General features: G+C 40.1%; 3 protein-coding genes across 3 annotated transcripts in view; 1 reads left to right on the top strand and 2 right to left on the bottom strand.

Annotated features, from left to right (window-relative positions):
- The window catches only part of acin1a (apoptotic chromatin condensation inducer 1a), a 92,099-nt gene extending 88,687 nt beyond the window's left edge, over positions 1 to 3,412 (bottom strand). Inside the window, exon 1 of the mRNA XM_034182463.1 lies at positions 3,233 to 3,412. Within this exon, the coding sequence (XP_034038354.1) occupies positions 3,233 to 3,370 (138 nt within the window). The 5' untranslated portion in view covers positions 3,371 to 3,412. The remainder of the gene's footprint in view (positions 1 to 3,232) is intronic.
- Positions 3,413 to 8,366: 4,954 nt separating this feature from the next.
- On the top strand, positions 8,367 to 13,559 carry c12h14orf119 (chromosome 12 C14orf119 homolog). The gene is made up of 2 exons (XM_034183564.1): positions 8,367 to 8,953; positions 13,049 to 13,559. The coding sequence occupies exons 1-2, from the start codon at positions 8,570 to 8,572 to the stop codon at positions 13,220 to 13,222; spliced, it is 558 nt and encodes a 185-aa protein (XP_034039455.1). The 5' UTR covers positions 8,367 to 8,569; the 3' UTR covers positions 13,223 to 13,559.
- Positions 13,560 to 13,802: 243 nt separating this feature from the next.
- The window catches only part of si:ch211-14a17.10 (golgin subfamily A member 3), a 46,371-nt gene continuing 41,287 nt past the window's right edge, over positions 13,803 to 18,886 (bottom strand). The window contains exons 41-43 of the mRNA XM_034182571.1: positions 17,288 to 17,329; positions 17,153 to 17,200; positions 13,803 to 14,486 (exon numbers count right to left, since the gene is read on the bottom strand). Of these exons, the coding sequence (XP_034038462.1) occupies positions 13,942 to 14,486; positions 17,153 to 17,200; positions 17,288 to 17,329 (635 nt within the window). The 3' untranslated portion in view covers positions 13,803 to 13,941. The remainder of the gene's footprint in view (positions 14,487 to 17,152; positions 17,201 to 17,287; positions 17,330 to 18,886) is intronic.

Below are 18,886 nucleotides of genomic sequence, written 5' to 3' on the forward strand. Positions count from 1 at the left end.
GTGTAGCCAGAGTTGCCCTGGAGCAAACTGACAGAAGCGTGGCTGCCATTCTGCGCCTATGGCCCCTCTGACCACCACCTCATTCATACACAGGCAAGGTGTCTTACCCAAGGACACAACAGCAATATGCAGATTTTTTTTTTGACTGGTTGGGAGCTGGATTCGAACCACCGACCCTTCAGTCATAAGACGGCTCGCTCTACCAACTGAGCTATTGCCGCCCCAAATAATAAGAGAACTGCCCATTACTACTGCCCATGCACAAACTCTGAGCCTTGCTCTAGTTTGGCTACCAAATGCAGGTAGCCTGATTATGTGACTTATGTGACCAATGTAACTGTCATTAAACCTTAAGCTCAAGTTGAGGTGACCTGTAAACATGTCAGTTGCACATTGTGCTATTTTATGATTACGAGTAAATGAATATGGAATCGGGCCGATACCCGATACTGGTATCAGCATCGATGCATCCCTAATTCTAACAGTCGGTAACTTTCCGGTGTCGTAGTCTGATCAGTCCCCCTGCCTTCACTGCACATGCATCATGTCGGCGCGTCAGCAGCAATTAACAGATTATTGCCTCGTTTCTGCTTAAAACTAACTTTAGAATGATTTAAGAGGTTTTACTTTGTCATGTAATCGTTTATAATAACATTATTCCCTTTGATCGTTCGAGAGTCAGACACAGAGTCAGTGTCAGATGCACTGGTGTCTCGCGCTGATCGCTCCCCCAGCTTTTACTATAAAATAACGCTGAATTTAGGGGGAAATGATTGTTGTACAAAAGCTTCAGAGATCTGTCACTGAGATAGATGATGACCGGAGTGCAGTTTTAAGCAGAAACGAGGAGATAGTCGGCGAACTGCTGCTGACGCTCCAAAATGACACGTGCGCAGTGAAGGCAGAGGGACTGATCAGACTCTGACACTGGAAAGTTATCGACTGACACCGATGCCGATACTAGTATTGGGTATTGGCCCGATCCCGTATTCATTTACTCATACTTGTAATTATAAAATGTCTCCGATACTCCGACCCGATACCCCTTTACAGCAGCGTGACGTCAACCTCTTAATGTGGGATTTTCACGCGCCAAGATTTCCAGACTATAACCGCTACTTTTTTCATACGTTTTTAACACTGCGGCTTTAATAATCATGCGGATAATTTATGGATTATTACAGGCTTTCATGTAATTTACTTGTAAGTCAAATACCTCCATCAATGCTGTTCACTGATTGGCTGAAAGCCGCTGTCCATGATGCAGAGTAAATTCACACACAGCAAAAAAAAAAAAAAAAAAAAAAAGTCTTACCTGTTCGCTTCAGTGGAATTCATCATAATACGATCATACAAAGAAAAATAATCTACATAAAGCCTCCAGAGTTTGGAAAATAACATCTCAAAACACTTTAATTCCTCGTGTGGCTGAAAAAAGTTTCTCCGTGACTTCGGCACTTTGCGCCGCAGTCAGAACTCCGATCAGGTTTCAGCGGTGGAGGTTGTCCATCAGGTTGGTGAGTTTCAGCCCTTGGTGTGGGTGTTCAGGTGTCTCGGTCCTCTACGGGGTAATCTGTTTGTGGAATCTCTGTGCGCTGCAGTCAGAGCCTCTGCTCGCCTCCACGAGCTGCTCTTTGCACCAGAAACTGGTTCACTGTGTCTCATTAATTAAACAGCTCAGTTACCACAAGCAATGGGCTATCCTGTCTGAACGTTGAAAATATCCCATGAATCACAAAAAAAATAAAATAAAATAATGTTAAAATTACTATGTTTTGCCTCGTGTTGCAACACCGTGTGTGTGTGTGTGTGGCACTGTGTGTGCGCACGCCGTGCTCTTCCAATATTTACATGTTCCACCTTTGGTGTAAAAAAAAACATTTACGGTTTGTATTTGTGTATGTTACCGGTATGTACTTAATTAAAAGTTAAAAATAGTGTGTTTCGCTCAGTGTTGGAGATAGAAACAGGCTCACAGCTGATAAAGCAGAGAAGCTGCTTTCATCAAAAAGAATCTGCCCCTCACATTTTCAAAAAAGGTTTTTAGTCCTCATAGACATAAATAAAGTTATTGATGGACAGTTTCAGTTCAGTTCCTGGTGTTGTATATTTTGTAGTGCTGAAGTCCACAGGTTCCATTTCAGTGAGATGTCTGGCAGTGTCATGTTTGTTAAGAAACACACAGTTAATGTTAAAGGACAATTTGCTGTGGTCAAAAAGTGGAATGTTTGTAAATAAAAACAACGCTAATGATATTGGTAGCATTTACAGTCAAAAAGTAAGGAACAACTGATGAATCAAACATATTTTCAAAGTCACCATACAACTGTAATGTTATTAAGTATTCGTATTGGTACTTGGTATCGACAAGTATCCAAATGTATGTACTCCTACTTGTACTCGGTCTGGAAAAAAGTGGTATCGGTGCATCCCTAGTTAGAAAAAGTATACTTACTGCACAAAATTTGACTACCGCTCTAACAAATTGTAATGGAAATTTAAAATGAACTGTTTTGAATTAATATGTCAGCTGACATAGCAACATAATGTGACGTTAACATTAGACTAGCCAGGTGGAACACAGCATGTAGCATTACCAGCTCTGTATTTAAAGTTGCAGTAAGTTAGGTAGACAGCACAATGTATCTCCATGCATTCAAATCGTGGCCTATCTATTGTGATACATGACATATGGTCACAACTTACAGACTCGACCAGAGGAAGCCTGAAGCTTTGTTTATGTGAAGGTAAACAAACCCGCATGTAACAGGACACATGAAACTCTCAGGACCGAAGTAACATTTATGAGCTCATTACATTGGTGGACATCTATTACGGCAGCTAGAGAGCATTGCATTGTCATTACGAAGATATGAAAGAGAAATAAAGCTGATAAACCCTTGACCCTCCAGCTAAAGTCAGGCAGGCAGACTGACTGACTGTGGTTCGGAGTTGGACAGGAAACCAAACCCGGCAGGCAGCGTTAGCCCACTGAGCTATCAGCTAACATCATCACCCCAACACACACACACTTCCACTAAACTGACACAGCTGTTCTGGATAAATCTAAGCATGACGAAAACACCATCGAGCTACAGCACAGTACAAATAGACGCAATGTGAGCTGACTGAGGAGGGTTTTATGTGGTTACACAAGCTAACTGCGCCGCTTCTTCTCGGCCCTGAAGAGGCCATCTCGCAGTCAAACCCCGTGTTTCGACACACAACTCACCCCTTTCAATCTTTTAATGAGCTTCTTCTTCTTTCCGCTCTTTGACAGTCCTCTTTCCTTAAGAGCTACTTTCAAATCAGCAACCCGAAGAGACTGGAGCGGTCTCCCGTCCAGCGTAACGTCGTCGAGATCCGACATTTTCCCTTCCTCTTCATTCCCGACCACAGACAGAACGTCTTCGGTGTTGCCAAACTTCCTGAGAGAAAAAAGCAACTTCGCCTGACAAAACAACCCAGAAAGAAACGAATTTTCTCTGGGAAAAAAGCACCAATTTAGTGCCCCCCCCCATAAAACTGTTGAATCTAATAATTTTTTAACTACTCAGTTTGAACTCGATGCGTATTATTGTTGAATGCATATTGTTCTGTATTTGGCTTAGCATGATACAGAATTGGCATTATTAAATATATATTTAAAAAAATAAAATATAGAGACAACTTTAAGAAAAAAACTCGAAGTCGCTTGTAATAGCTTGACCTGGCAACACTGAATGTCCACTGCAGCTCTACATTTCAAGTGCAGAACTATTATTACAACCATGATTACACGACTACGAAACTACACTACTACTAATACTACGACTACTACTAGTAGTCGTAGTAGTCGTACTATCAAAGCATTTTTTTTATCTGTGGTATAAATACATTACTCTGCAATTATATGGAATTATCTGGAAGTCATTATTGCTGTTGGTGTTATTGTTATTGTGATTATTATTATGATTGTGCTTATAATTATGATTATTATCATTATTATATGGTAACGCACTGCATATTTTATAGTCAGGCTTGATTTTGTACGAAAGTACAGCGCACATTTCTGTTTATTTTGACAAAATCTTTAACACAAATTTATTCCGTGTCAAATAGTGGAGCAGATAACTGTAACAATTGTTCATTTCTGGAAACAAGCACCAACATTGCCACACATACTCCTTAAACATTACTCTTTTGAAAATGAGTATTCACATGAATTTTCAATAGGCAGCCAGGTGGAGTCAATTGAAGAACAGAGGTCAAAATTTAAAAATGTTCCAATAATATTAAAAGCTATATCACATTATTTGTCTGCATATAAATATTCCAAAAAGGTATAGTTTGGACTATCTGTGATTGAATGTTATGGAGTTATGGTGTAAAAACATTAAGAATGGTGACAAAGGTCAATTTGAGTTTGTACAGGGGTCAGAAGTTAAAGTTGCTCCAATTTTTGGTAAAAATTGGTGCAAATTTGTTAGACTAATAGGATTAATAAATGGAATAGTTCTGTGTTAAATGCTTGGTCTGCAAAGTAAAGGTCAAACAATGTTGATGCCCATATAGCATGTGACATATGTTGCCCTGTACCGTGATAACTAAGCATGACACATGGTGCAAACTATTCCTTTTTAAAACACTATTAACTCAACCAATGATTTGTATCACTTTTTACAATATTTGGAGCAACTTTAACTTCTGACCCCTGTACAAACTAAAGCTGACTTTTGTCACCATTCTTGCTGTTTTTACCTAATAACTCCATAACATTCAGTGATAGATAGACTGACTATACCTTTTTGGAATATTTATGTTCAGACAAATAATGTGGTATAGCATTCAATATGACTGGAACATTTTTTAATTTTGACCCCTGTGTAATTCTTAAATTGACCCCAACCTGGCCGCCTATTGAAAATTCATGTGAATACTCAGTTTCTTCAAAAGAATAATGTTTAAGGAGTATTTGTGCTAACTTTGGTGCTTGTATCACAGTTTGAATGATTCCTCTGTAAATATTCTGTTATCTGCTGCACTAAAAGCTCTGAAGTTCATTTTAACATGTATATCCAAAATAATGAAAAACAGATGTAACATATATCAAAGTAAAGATTTTACACTGGATGAATAGTATACACATACACGCTTTTCTAACCCTGCCTTCTTCCAGGGTGCTGGTGGTGTGTGTCTCCTTCAAGGTCAGGTACTCTGCCAGAGACCTGGGAGTTTGAGGGTCCTGCTGTTCCAAGAACTGCACTCTTCTGGACAGACAGACCTTAGAAGTTGCATCTGAAATTGGATGGAGCCAATCCCCAAGAGCTCTGATTACCACTGGGACCACTGTGGCCTTTACCTTCCACATCTTTACTTCTTCCTTCATCTCCTGGTACTTCTTGATCTTCTCATGCTCTTTCTTTCTGATGTCCCTGTCACTTGGAATTACCTTAACCTACAGACACATATGTAACACCGTGGTAAACATACCACTGTCCCAGCTTTTTTGAAACGTGTTGCAGGCATCCATTTCAAAATGAGCAAATATTTGCACAAAAACAATAAAGTTTATCAGTTTGACATTAAATATCTTGTCTTTGTGGTGTATTCAATTGAATATAGGTTGAAGAGGATTTGCAGATCATTATATTCTGTTTTTATTTACATTTCACACAACGTCCCAACTTCATTGGAATTGGGGTTGTAGTAGTGCAGTTTAGTATACAATATGACAACAGACAGGACACTGAAAGAATGCTGAAGTCTGAGCCTCATAATACTCTTGTTGACAGGGATGATATCCGACACCATTGGAAGGAGGTTGCCCACGATAGCAACTGCCGCTTTCTTGTCACTGATCACTGATGTAACCGGACTTCAAGTATGTGTTCCCCATCAGAGATCATGACAAGCCTGTGGTCCTCACAGAGTGCTGGCACTGCACTGTGGAGCTGTCCAAGCTCCATTGACAGCAGTGTAAGATGGTCATCCTTTCTCAGAAGGACAAGAAGTGATATATAGACCCATCAGGAATTGCTCATCTCCAGATAATGCAGTGAAGCGGATACCCCATGACTCCCCATGGACGGCACACCAGTACATCACAGGTTACTTCTTCAGCCATGGCCGGGACCCATTTACATAGGTGGACTGGGACAATGCATATTAGGTATCTTATCCAAAAGGAGTTACACTATGCAGTTTTTTCAGTCACAGCCGCAGAGACATACAACTCTTTCAGAATGGTCTGGACCCAGTGGGCAAAATAATTTGATCAAAGATTGATCCATTCTGAAGTTTCATCTTGAATCAATGGAGACAATTACTGGATTTGATTGATTTCGAAATCCTATTTTTAGATCAATACTTCGTTCTTTGTTTTTTTTGTCTTTTTTTGTGTCTTTTTTTGGAGGACACCACAGCGGGTCCAATATGAAACTGCATGTTAATTTGGCACAAGCATCACAATCAGAATCAGAATAGCTTTTATTTGCCAAGTACCCACATAATACAAGGAATTTGAGTTTGGTTTGAGCTGCACTCTCTCTATATGGCATGTCTCCACCCTAACAGGTTCTTTCTTCATTCAAAATAGATTTGGGGCTTAAAATTCAAATAAAATGCTTTATTTTAGGGGTTTACTGAAAGTGAGCAATAAGAGTTCATCTGTATTTTTAACAGCTTCTGTTGTGGTGCTCACTCGGGTTGGTGTTTCATCAGAATTTAATCACTACCACACGGGGGCAGTAATGCGCTATTTCATTGTTTGCGACTGTTCGCCACCGTAAACACCGTTAAGAAGAAGAACGTTGATGGGCGGGTGAAAGATTAGCGCTGCTATCTCCTATAAATGCGACGTCGGTGTAAAAAACGTGTATTTACTTCGTAGTCTGTCTGGTAGTGATCGGGGGGCAGAAAGGTCAACGTTGCACATGATTTATAGAGCAATGATAAGGTCATCACTAGATTATGGTTGTTTTGTTTTTGGTGCTGCGGTTAAATCCAGACTTCTCAAGCTTGATAGGATCCAAGCAAAAGCCCTAAGAATCTGTAGCGGTGCTTTTAGAACTACTCCTATCCCAGCACTGTTAGTCGAAATGGGAGCGACCCCTTTGAGTATTAGGAGAGAGAAGTTGGGTCTTCAGTACTGGGCCAGGCTGTCAGGACTTGCGCATAACTCATCCGCGAAGTGTTTATTGGAAGAGAGTTATGAATTTACTAAAAAGAAGGATAAATCTAATTTTCTTGTTGATGTCCGGCAGGTCGCTGCCCTATCGCCGGGAAATAAGGTGATAGGGCCATTGTGGTCTCCTATTCCTTTTTGCGTTTTGCCTGTACCTGATGTTGAGTTGGACCTTCTGGGGCTGAATAAGACTGTAGCCAGCAATTTAGCAAATCGGTTTATATCTCAGAATACAGTTAGTATGTGTCACATTTTTACAGATGGGTCTAGGGATCCAAGCTCTGGTAGAGCAGACTTTGGGGTTTATGTTATGAATAATCAGATAAGATTAGTACCCGTGTTACTAATTGCTCTTCTGTATGTTCGTCAGCCACATGGTGGGCGTTAGAGTGGGTACAAAGTAACAGACCTTCTGATTGTCGTATTTATTCTGATTCTGCAGCTGCATTGCAAACTTTGATGGGCGGAGCCTCAGGAGGAGCTCGTCCTGACCTCGTGCTAGAGATTCTGTCTTGACTCCATCGCGTTGAGTCAGCTGGCTGTTGTGTAACCTTCACTTGGATTCCTGGGCACTCTGGCATTATAGGTAATGAGTTTGCAGATTCATTGGCCAAAGAGTCCCTTCTGAAGAATAAAGTTGATGTTAATATCCCTTTGGGAAAGGTTGATTGTTTTAGTATTTTTAAAGAGTTGAGTGATCAGAAGTGGCAAAAGCAGTGGGAGAGTGAGTCGGTAGGGAGGCACTATTTTATGTGTCAGCCTTCGATTAAAAATAAGAGATTCCTCTTCTCATCCTGTCATAAGGATCAAGTCAAATTAATTAGATTGAGACTGGGGCATTGTGGGTTGGCAGCATATTTAAATGTGATTGGAAAACATCCAGACGGGTTGTGTCAGTGTGGTCAGTTGGAAAGTGTTCATCATGTTTTAATGTGCTGTCCTATGTATTCCAGTGATAGGCGGAAATTGTTCAAAGATTTGTCAGACTGTGGATTGACTGTTTTCTTTTAGGTCAATTTTTTTCTGAGAGCAGTTACTCGCATTTAGTGGACAAAGCTGTGATTAAGTTCCTCCATTCCACCAACCTCTATTTGAGAGTCTAACATAAGATAAAGTATTTCACTATTACCTGTTGGGGGCAGCATTATGCTACGCCAGCGTACAGCCTGCCGGAATCTATTAGAAGAAGAAGAAAACGTGTATTATTGATATAATTTTGTATTACAAACGGTATTCTGTCACGCTCGTGCAGCATAAGCGTTTTGATACCTAGACGCCGGTACAGCATTAAAATAGTATGTTGTATGCTAGCTGTTTCCAGCAGTAGGTAGCCGATTATTAGCCTCAACAAATGAATAACTGACTCGTGTCAATAAGCTAAAACAAGCTAGTCTTCAGGATAAAATGTCGTGGTTCGGTCACGTTAGTCAAGGCTCGAACCACCAGCAGCAGCAGCCTCAAAACAGCCTGTACAGCAGTCAGTGTTCCCGGCTGGGAGGATCGACGGAGCTGAATCGCACACACAACTGGTCCGGATGTTCGTCTCCCACCGCCGAGGACTTGCCATCTCTTCCTCGATGTTCAGTCAGTCTTCCCAGCCTCGAGGACCTAGCCTGCGCTCGAGAGTCGAAGCCCATCTCTTATGTAACCCTTCAGGAGCAGATGTGCGTCTTGAGCTGGTTTCAGGGCTGGAACATCCCCCAGAGAGAGCGGTTCCTGCAGGACATGCTCGGGAAAGCTGTGCCTGGGAAAGTCTGCACCCTCCTGGAGTCACTCAGCGGTCTCCAGGTATCTACTCAGTCATTCTGCACCAGCGGTCTGCTTCTGGTGTAGAAATGTAAAGTTCAGCCTGTATTATACCCCTGTCACACCTTGACGATTTAGCCAGTGTACGAGTATGCTGACCGTAAAAAAATGCTGTCATACACCAGTGTATGTCTAATAAGTTAAAGTTAAAGCTCCTTTCATGCTGGGCCAACATAGAGTTGCGTAATGCGGTGTACCGACTAAGCCAAGTTTACACAGACCTACGCCGAGTTTATGCAGCCCTACGTGGTAATACGCTGAGGGATGCAAAGGGGTCTGTGAAATGGACGAAAAAATTAAACATGTTTAATTTTTTTGGACTTTTGGCGTAGAGTACTGGACGCAGTGTTCCATGTAAATCTACACAACACTCCGCTACTGTATATTAAGTCGATACAACACTGCACTACTGTACACCATGCCTCTGCAATTGTATAAACTGTATCAGGGTGAAAAATCCTTTGAAGTTTTTTTTTTTATCATTACACACCTGCATTGCTAGATTTTATTCATTCCACTGAATTTTGCTGGCAATGAAGCTTAAAAACCATGGAAGAAAAAGAGGCGGGCCAAGCTTCCATGTCCACTATCCTCACGGACAGCTCACTAGCAAGAGGACATGTCCACTCCTCACGGACAGCTCACCAGCAAGAGGACATGTCCACTCCTCACGGACAGCTCACCAGCGAGAGGACATGTCCATGTCCACTACCTCCTCATGGACAGATTGCGGGCACAATCGCTGGCTGTAGCTCTGCTTTCGATTGTGGCATGTTAAATGAAGTCCATTAACTGCTGGAAATAAAGTATTCAGACTTTTTCCAAAGTATCAAATCCAATTTTTTTAATGAAACACGTGCGAACGGATTGCAGCGTCGGCTCGCAGCCGCCGCGACGCTCCGCCACAGGAAAAACGCCTCCGTTGGAAGCCTTAAGGACAAGTTGGAACATGTCCAGCTGTTAAACAATTTCTCATATACTCACTCCACTGAAAGCCATCAAAAGCCGCCTGGATTATACAAATGGTGATCAACACGGTGGTGTTTTTCCTGTGCCGCTGCACCGCGCCGGCTGCGTCCCGACGCGCGGACCCGTCCGCACGTCTTTCATTAAAAAAATCTCCTTTAACAGTGGAATATCCGGATAAAATGCTGAAACCGACTTCTTCTGAAACTTCTCTGTTCTCTCACGACGTCCTGGATCAATAGAGCCTGAAATGTGGAGGTTTTCAGCTTGAAACAGGCTGACGACGGCGCCTGAGAGCGCCGCGCGACGTCTCGCACCGTGGGAAGTCCTTAAAGCGACAGTATCACCTCAAAATCTCTCATCAGCCGTTAAAATTTTCACCGAAAACCAGCTTAATTTTTCGAACCGTGTCCACTTCGATGTGCCTTACAGGTTTAGAAAAAATTTTGATCAAACAAAGCGCCAGTCTCTCAGCAACTTCTCAGACAAAGGAATTCCGACGAGGGGCTGGACGACTCCTCCCACAAGGAGTGCTCACAGGCGAATGACGTCACCGACAGGCGTGGAAAAACTCACGCATGCGCACGAGGGTTCAAGCATGTCTGACGTAAAAACATATGAATGAAATCCATATAGTTTTTGAAAAAAATAAAAAGGACCTATACTTTATTGACAGCCCTCGTAGGATGCAGCAGTTTGGCAGATAGTTCTGGAGGAAATCACTGAAGAAATTAACAAACTGAAAATATGGTTTGACCAAAACAAACTGTCATTAAACTTAAATAAGACAGGGATGAAATGGAGGTGTGAGAGTCACTAGGTGTTCACAGGAAACACTTATTTCTGTATGTATTTATTTATTTATGTTAGTTGCTATTATATATTTTCTGTTGTGTTTCTATTCAGGTTCTTTTTGTCTCTTTCTCTAAAATTGTATATAATAATCATTAGATTATTAATATATAAGCAAAAATAAATTTAAGTAATATTACAATTTGAAAACAAATGCACCCGAACGTGATGACGGCTGCAGTTGCTAAATGCTAACTTTTAACATTGAAAATGCCATAGACATGCTAATGCGTTAGCATCGCTCCTGTTTTTAAGTTATAAAATACATCTATCAGCTGTTTCAGAAGACCATAACAGGTCGGTTTAACATAGAAAAGGTAAATAATACTCACAGACGTATGCTCTTTAGGGTTTTAGCAGGGGAAAATTAAGCGAAATAAATAAATAATGAAGCAATCGACCGAAGCGTTGCTTCAATCTGCGAACCATGCTTCGATTGGTTCAAGGTTCAAAGCAAAGCCGCAGAAAAGTTGATTAAGGACCCGCTGCAGGGTCTGTAATCAATGTAGAGAAATGATCATTTTCCTGACAAACACCCGCCAAAACAACGGTCACTCTGAAGGACCGATAACAGAATCGTTAAGCACAAAGCTTATTGATGTCGGTGGATCGAATCATTTCTTAACGATACCCGAAAGGAACCGGTTCTCGATACCCATCCCTACCAATAACATCTCTGGAGTGATTTATAAGACATTTCGCAGACGTCAGGGTGCACGCTAACTTCAGCTAAGTCAGAGCTAACCTCCGCTGTTGTCAAAAGCTCATGTATGCCTACACGCACGCCCTCCTGCCAGGGCTGGTATGATTTAAATCAGCTGATTTAAATCGCTGTTTAAAAAAAAACATTTTTAGAAATCAGTACTTAAAATATCACTGAAATATGAATTCAGTACCATTAATTAATGACACTTGTACATGTTGCATGTGCACCTTTGTTTTAATATGTCAATGAAGATCATAACTAATTATATTATTTGTATAGTCTCATTTAGAAGAGTGAAATAAATAAAATGAAAAAGTCGATTTAAGTAGTTTATTAAAATAGAATAAAACTAAAAAAAAAAATCTAAACTTTTTAGTTTTTTTTTTTTTTTTTTTAAACCAGCCCTGCCTCCTGTAGATGCCTTTAAAACGTAAATAAAATATTGTTTATGATTGTTGGATAGAGGGGCTTTATTTAGCATGTATAAATTGTATGTAAATAACACCCTCTTAATCATCAACCGCTTATCCAAGATTGGGTCACGGGGTATTGGAGCCTTTCCAGCAGTCATAGGGTGTGAGGCAGGGTACACCGTGGACAAGACGCCAGTTTGTTGCAGGGCTACATATAGACACACAAACACATTCAAACCCGCCTGCATACCTACGGTAAATTTAAAGTTCCCAATCTACATAACCTGAATGTCTTTGGATGTGGGAGGAAGCCGCAGCACCCAGAGGGAACCCACGCAAACATGGGGAGAACATGCAAACTCCACACAGAAAGGCCACAGGTGGGAATCAAACCCATGCCCTTCTTGCTGTGAGGCACAGGCCGGCTCATAACCCACGACAAGAAAGAGGAGAGACGAGGTTTAGGCCAATCAAAAGGATTTTATTGAAAATAATAATTAACTTTAAACAAAAATAAAGAGAATGAGGTGTGACGTGTCAGTATGCAAGATGTGTGCAATGCATGGGTGTGTGAGCATGTATGTGTAAATATGACTGAGTGTAAAACCAAACCAGAGCAGAGGTACGAGAGCACTTTGGGTGATGCCACAATTACTTAAATTATATTTTTTTTTTGCAGAGAAACACATGTTGTTGTCTTGTTTCTAAAGCAGACTGCTGGTGAATAAATGGGTTTTAGGAGTTGAACGAGGTTACTGCTGTGATGAGACCTGGTTGCCATGTTTTTGTATAAGTTTAGATATATTTAAGACAGTTACAGTTTTTCAATAAAATACATTACCAAATTTACATATGTTTTTGAGGATCTACGGGACAATAAATACTGGTTGTCACAAAGAATCATGTTTCAAAATGATGTTTAATATAGAGTCAGATACATTCAGTCCTGTGTTTCCAAACTGAAGGGCAGTGTATATTTAGTCTACTTTGACATTGTTCATTGGTTGCTTTCAACTCTTGAAAGTGAATAACTGCTGTTGTTTTAAATAACTAAAGGAACAACAACTTAGCCAGTCTTCATATTTATAAGCCCGATTTGTCATTAAATAAATCTGCTGTTTCTTTTCATCTTCTGACAAGGTTAAGGACAGGCTGCCAAACATCTTTGAATGTCAGCTGCGCCTGTGGACCCAGTGGTTTGACTCGTGGGGTGAAGACGAGAGAAATCATTTCCTGCACATGCTGGAGGAGCAGGACCCGGTGTTTGTCGCCCATTTTTACAGGAGCGTAGCAGGTACAGCTGGAAGAGACTGACGGACTGGAGGAAAAAGTCTCACTGGAGTTAGTGCACAGATTGTTACAGGAGCAACAACATTCATAATTGTTGTTTTTTGTTTTGTTTTTAAGGCGATAAGAAATATTACATTTGTATTCAATTCAAGATGTCTGTTTTTGAGAAACATGCCTAACAGGGATTGTACCCATTTTTGAAACCAATTCAAAGTGGAGGGCTTAAATGATAATCAATTGCAAATTGCTAATATTCTGCTCCTTGTAGATTCTCAGGGGTGCACCATATATTGTACAGGTTTATAAGAGGTTCACAACATTGTGTTTAATGTGCAAATCATGGCTGAAGCTGTTATTTTGTTATAAATGCCACTTTTTTTGATGATTCAACTGACTTTAACAGAAAACCAACCAGGTTTTCTTGCATTAGTTTTGGGAATTAAAGCATCTGAAATAACATCAATTCACCAAATATTTTAATAATAAATACAAAATGCAGAGTTTTGTAATTGCTGTTTTATTGTCTGAATAACAACCAGCACAACTCATAACTCCAGTTTTTAAGACCGCTGTGCCAGGCATTTTTTTTTCTTTCTTTTTTCTGTTAAACTGTTAATGTGGATTTCAGACACCTGAGATTGTGGTGTTTGCCAGTGAGATTAACTGGAAAGACTTAATGTAAATGATTAGCAGAGAGTACCCTTTGGTCCTTCTGGGATGATATTTGGCTGTGTGACTTCCTGTTATATCCAGTCTACAGGGCCAGGTAAAAGTAGAGTGATTGGCTTTGAGTAGTCCTCAACACAATCACTGATAAATGGATAGACTGCGTTTGTAAAGTTTTGACCCACAAATGAATAAATACGAGATCTAATACCAGCATCATAGAAAGAGATTTGGCCCTTTTTGTAGTCCAGTAGAATGCCCAGTATAAGTGGTTTTCTCTGAACTGGAATAACGGAAGATCTTTTATCTTTTGCTATGTACTGACCCTGCTTATTTAAGACTATAGTCCAGAACCCATTTGTAGGACTAAATGTAATAGGTCCCCTTCTGTTGCTGGATTCACTGGCCATTCCCAGATGGTAACAAAGCTTTCCATCTACAGACACCTCCCAGTAATGTCTGCCACCCGTGAAGCCACCCTTGCCCAACACAGCTAAAATCACGTCAAACCGCCCTGGGTGGTCGTCAACAGTTTGGTCCTCATCACCAACAGCCATCACCGTATTGTCCGCACTTAAAAGTAGTCTTCTATGTGCAGTGTTTGGATCAAATATGACTTTCTCTGTAAACAGAAAAAAAAATTATTTACACAGTAACTAAGGGATCAAATACTGTTGCAATCAGTAGTTTGAAACCCTAATGCATCAGTGTTAAATGTAACAGATAACCTTGTTTAAAAAAAATGATTGCTAATGAATTTACTATCTAGTTTACTTGTAAATAAGTGGACTTGTGTCTGCCCATTTTTGTCTCTTGTCTTTCCCAACACTCTGACAAATTTAAATGGTACATTTTCTAATTTGAATTTCTGATTTTTACAAAGCACCAAGGATTTGAATCACAAACGAAATGTGAGGTTTTCATAACATTAAATCCTTGCTAAAATAATCAACATATAATTATCATCAGAATTTGGAACAGGTTTCTCATGTTTTGTACTGTGCATCCAGAAAATATTCACAACGCCTCACTTCTTCCACATTGTATTATGTTACAGCCTTTGAAATTTATTTGAAATTTATGAAATTTATTTTTTCTCTCAAAATTCTACACACAATACCCTATAATGATGTGAAATTTTATTTTTGTTAGACTTTTGCAAATTTATTAAAAATAAAACTAAGCAATCATATGTACATAAGTACTAACAACCTTTGCAATGAAGCTCAAAATTGAGCTCAGGTGAAATCTGTTTCCACTGATCATCCTTGAGATATTTCTACAGCTTAATTGTAGTCCACCTGGGGTAAATTCAGTTGGTTGGACATGATTTGTAAAGGCACACACCTGTCTACATATAAGGTCCCACAGTTGACAGTGCATGTCAGAGCACAAACCAAGCATGAAGTCAAAGGAAGGGTCTGTAAAGCTCAGAGACATGATTGTTTTGAGACACAAATCTGGAGAAGGGTACAGAAACATTTCTGCTGCTTTGAAGGCTCGAATAAGCACAATGGCCTCCATCATCCATAAATGGAAGAGGTTGTGATCCACCAGGACTCTTCCTAGAGTTGGCCGTCGATCTAAACTGAGCAATCAGGAGAAGTTAGTCAGGGAGGTGACTGAGAACTCCGTCAGAGCTCCATTCCTCTGGAGAGAGGAGAACCTTCTAAAAGGACAGCCATCTCTGCAGCAATCCACCAATCAGACCTGTATGGTAGAATGGCCAGATGGAAGCTACTCATTAGTAAAAAGCACATGGCAGCCTGCCTGGAGTTTGCCAAAAGGCACCTGAAAGACTCAGACCATGAGAAACAAAATACTCAGGTCTGATGAGACAAAGATTAAACCTTTTGGTGTTAATGTAAGGCATCATGTTTGGAGGAAACCAGGCACAATCCTTAAAGTGAAGCATGGTGGTGGCAGCATCATTCTTTGGGGATATTTTTCAGCAGCAGGAACTGGGAGAGTAGTCAGGATTGAGAGAAAGATGAATGCAGCAATGTACAGACATCCTGGCTGAAAACCTGCTCCAGAGCGCTCTTGACCTCAGACTGGGGCGACGGTTCATCTTTCAGCAGGACAATGACCATAAGCACACAGCCAAGATATCAAAGAAGTGGCTTCATGGCAACTCTGTGAATGTCCTTGAGAAGCCCAGCCAGAGCCCAGACCTGAATCCGATTGAACATCTCTGTAGAGATCTGAAAATGGTTGTGCACAGATGCTCCCCATCCAGCCTGATGGAGCTTGAGAGGTGCTGCAAAAAGGAATGGGCACAACTGTCCAAAGATAGGTGCACCAAGCTTGTGGCATCATGTTGAAGAAGACTTGAGGCTGTAATTGCTGCCAAAGATGCATCAACAAAGTATTGAGCAAAGGGTGTGAATACTTATGTACGCATGATTTCTTAGTTTTTTATTTTTAATGAATTTGCAAAAATAATAATAAAAAAAACTTGTCATTATGAGGCGTTGAGTAGAATTTTGAGCGGAAAAATGAATTTATTCCATTTTGCAATAAGGCTTAAAAAAAACAATGTGGAAAAAGTAAAGTGCTGTGAATAGTTTCTGGATGCACAGTAAGGCTACACAATTATGACATAAAATATGCACATTTAACATGGTGTTTAACTTATTTAACCGAAATACATCACATAGATACAACTATTTAACACACAGATAAGCAATTTGGAAATATATTCAAGTACTGTGCAGCACCTTTGGTAAAAAAAAAGTTTTTAATGGCTTGTCTTAGAAAACCCTTCATTTCCAAAATGTCAATTAAAACCCTCAAAAATGGTGAATTTTAGCTTAGTTATTAAAGACAATAACACTTGGATTTTGCAGGTTTACAATCCAATGCAATATTACACAATAGGTAACAGAAAAGATATCAATGAACATGGAGTTGATCAAGATGTAAAACCACAGGACAGTTTACCAAAAATCAGTTTTACAGTTAAAATGTATATTAAATGACTGAAGACTGCATGCTTCCACTTTGTATTGCTGCACAGGAGTGACAACGCCACACTATTCTCAACCCTCATATGGTTTTATTTGGGTGACTGTTTTATAGACTGAACTCGGTGTATACATGATTTGATGTTGGGGAGAAATCCACAGAAAACACAAACGTCACACAGAAAGAACTTGGCTTTGTTGGAGCCAGCTGTCCCGTGACCCAGAATTGGAATTGAATTAGAAAATGCAGACAACTGTCAAAAAAGGATTACAGAATCTGTAGTATGTCAAGAAAATAACTGAATTATTTTGGGTGACTTACTGGGTTGGATCATTTGATCATCAATATCTGCTAATTTGGTTTGAAGAGCTGAGAGGGGGGAAAAACAGTCCCATACAGTTAGATTTGGTGATATCACAGTATTCTCTCTGCAGGTGAAGGCCAACTCTGAGGTACCTTGTAAATGTTCCTGGAGCTTTTTATTCTCTTCTGCCGAGTCTAGTAGTGAGATAAAAAGTTCATCAGTTTATATGCATGATTTGTACATGCATATTCAGCATGTACAAATCTTACAGTGGTGTTCAGAATAATAGTAGTGCTATGTGACTAAAAAAGATTAATCCAGGTTTTGAGTATATTTCTTATTGTTACATGGGAAACAAGGTACCAGTAGATTCAGTAGATTCTCACAAATCCAACAAGACCAAGCATTCATGATACGCACACTCTTAAGGCTATGAAATTGGGCTATTAGTAAAAAAAAGTAGAAAAGGGGGTGTTCACAATAATAGCATCTGCTGTTGACGCTACAAACTCAAAACATTTATGTTCAAACTGCTTTTTTTAGCAATCATGTGAATCACTAAACAAGTATTTAGTTGTATAACCACGTTTTTTCATGATTTCTTCACATCTGCGAGGCATTAATTTTGTTGGTTTGGAACCAAGATTTTGCTCGTTTACTAGTGTGCTTGGGGTCATTGTCTTCTTGAAACACCCATTTCAAGGGCATGTCCTCTTCAGCATAAGGCAACATGACCTCTTCAAGTATTCTGACATATCCAAACTGATCCATGATACCTGGTATGCGATATATAGGCCCAACACCATAGTAGGAGAAACATGCCCATATCATGATGCTTGCACCACCATGCTTCACTGTCTTCACTGTGAACTGTAGCTTGAATTCAGAGTTTGGGGGTCGTCTCACAAGCTGTCTGTGGCCCTTGGACCCAAAAAGAACAATTTTACTCTCATCAGTCCACAAAATATTCCTCCATTTCTCTTTAGGCCAGTTGATGTGTTCTTTGGCAAATTGTAACCTCTTCTGCACGTCTTTTATTTAACAGAGGGACTTTGCGAGGGATTCTTGCAAATAAATTAGCTTCACACAGGCGTCTTCTAACTGTCACAGCACTTACAGGTAACTCCAGACTGTCTTTGATCATCCTGGAGCTGATCAGTGGGTGAGCCTTTGCCATTCTGGTTATTCTTCTATCCATTTGGATGGTTGTTTTCCATTTTCTTCCACGTGTCTCTGTTTTTTTGTCCATTTTAAAGCATTGGAGATCATTGTAGATGAACAGCCTATAATTTTTTGCACCTGCGTATAAGTTTTCCCCTCTCCAATCAAATTTTAATCAAACTACGCTGTAATGTCTTGAACATCCCATTTTCCTCAGGCTTTCAAAGAGAAAAGCATGTTCAACAGGTGCTGGCTTCATCCTTAAATAGGGGACACCTGATTCACACCTCTTTGTTCCACAAAATTGATGAACTCACTGACTGAATGACACACTACTATTATTGTGAACACCCCCTTTTCTACATTTTTTTTTTACTAATAGCCCAATTTCATAGCCTTATGAGTGTGCATATCATGAATGCTTGGTCTTGTTGGATTTGTGAGAATCTACTGAATCTACTGGTACCTTGTTTCCCATGTAACAATAAGAAATATACTCAAAACCTGGATTAATCTTTTTAGTCACATAGCACTACTATTATACTACTGTATATTATAACCGAATTGGCTCGCGCCTGTGGTCATTTCCA

Source organism: Thalassophryne amazonica, chromosome 12 (assembly GCF_902500255.1).
Source record: "Thalassophryne amazonica chromosome 12, fThaAma1.1, whole genome shotgun sequence".
NCBI lineage: Eukaryota > Metazoa > Chordata > Actinopteri > Batrachoidiformes > Batrachoididae > Thalassophryne > Thalassophryne amazonica.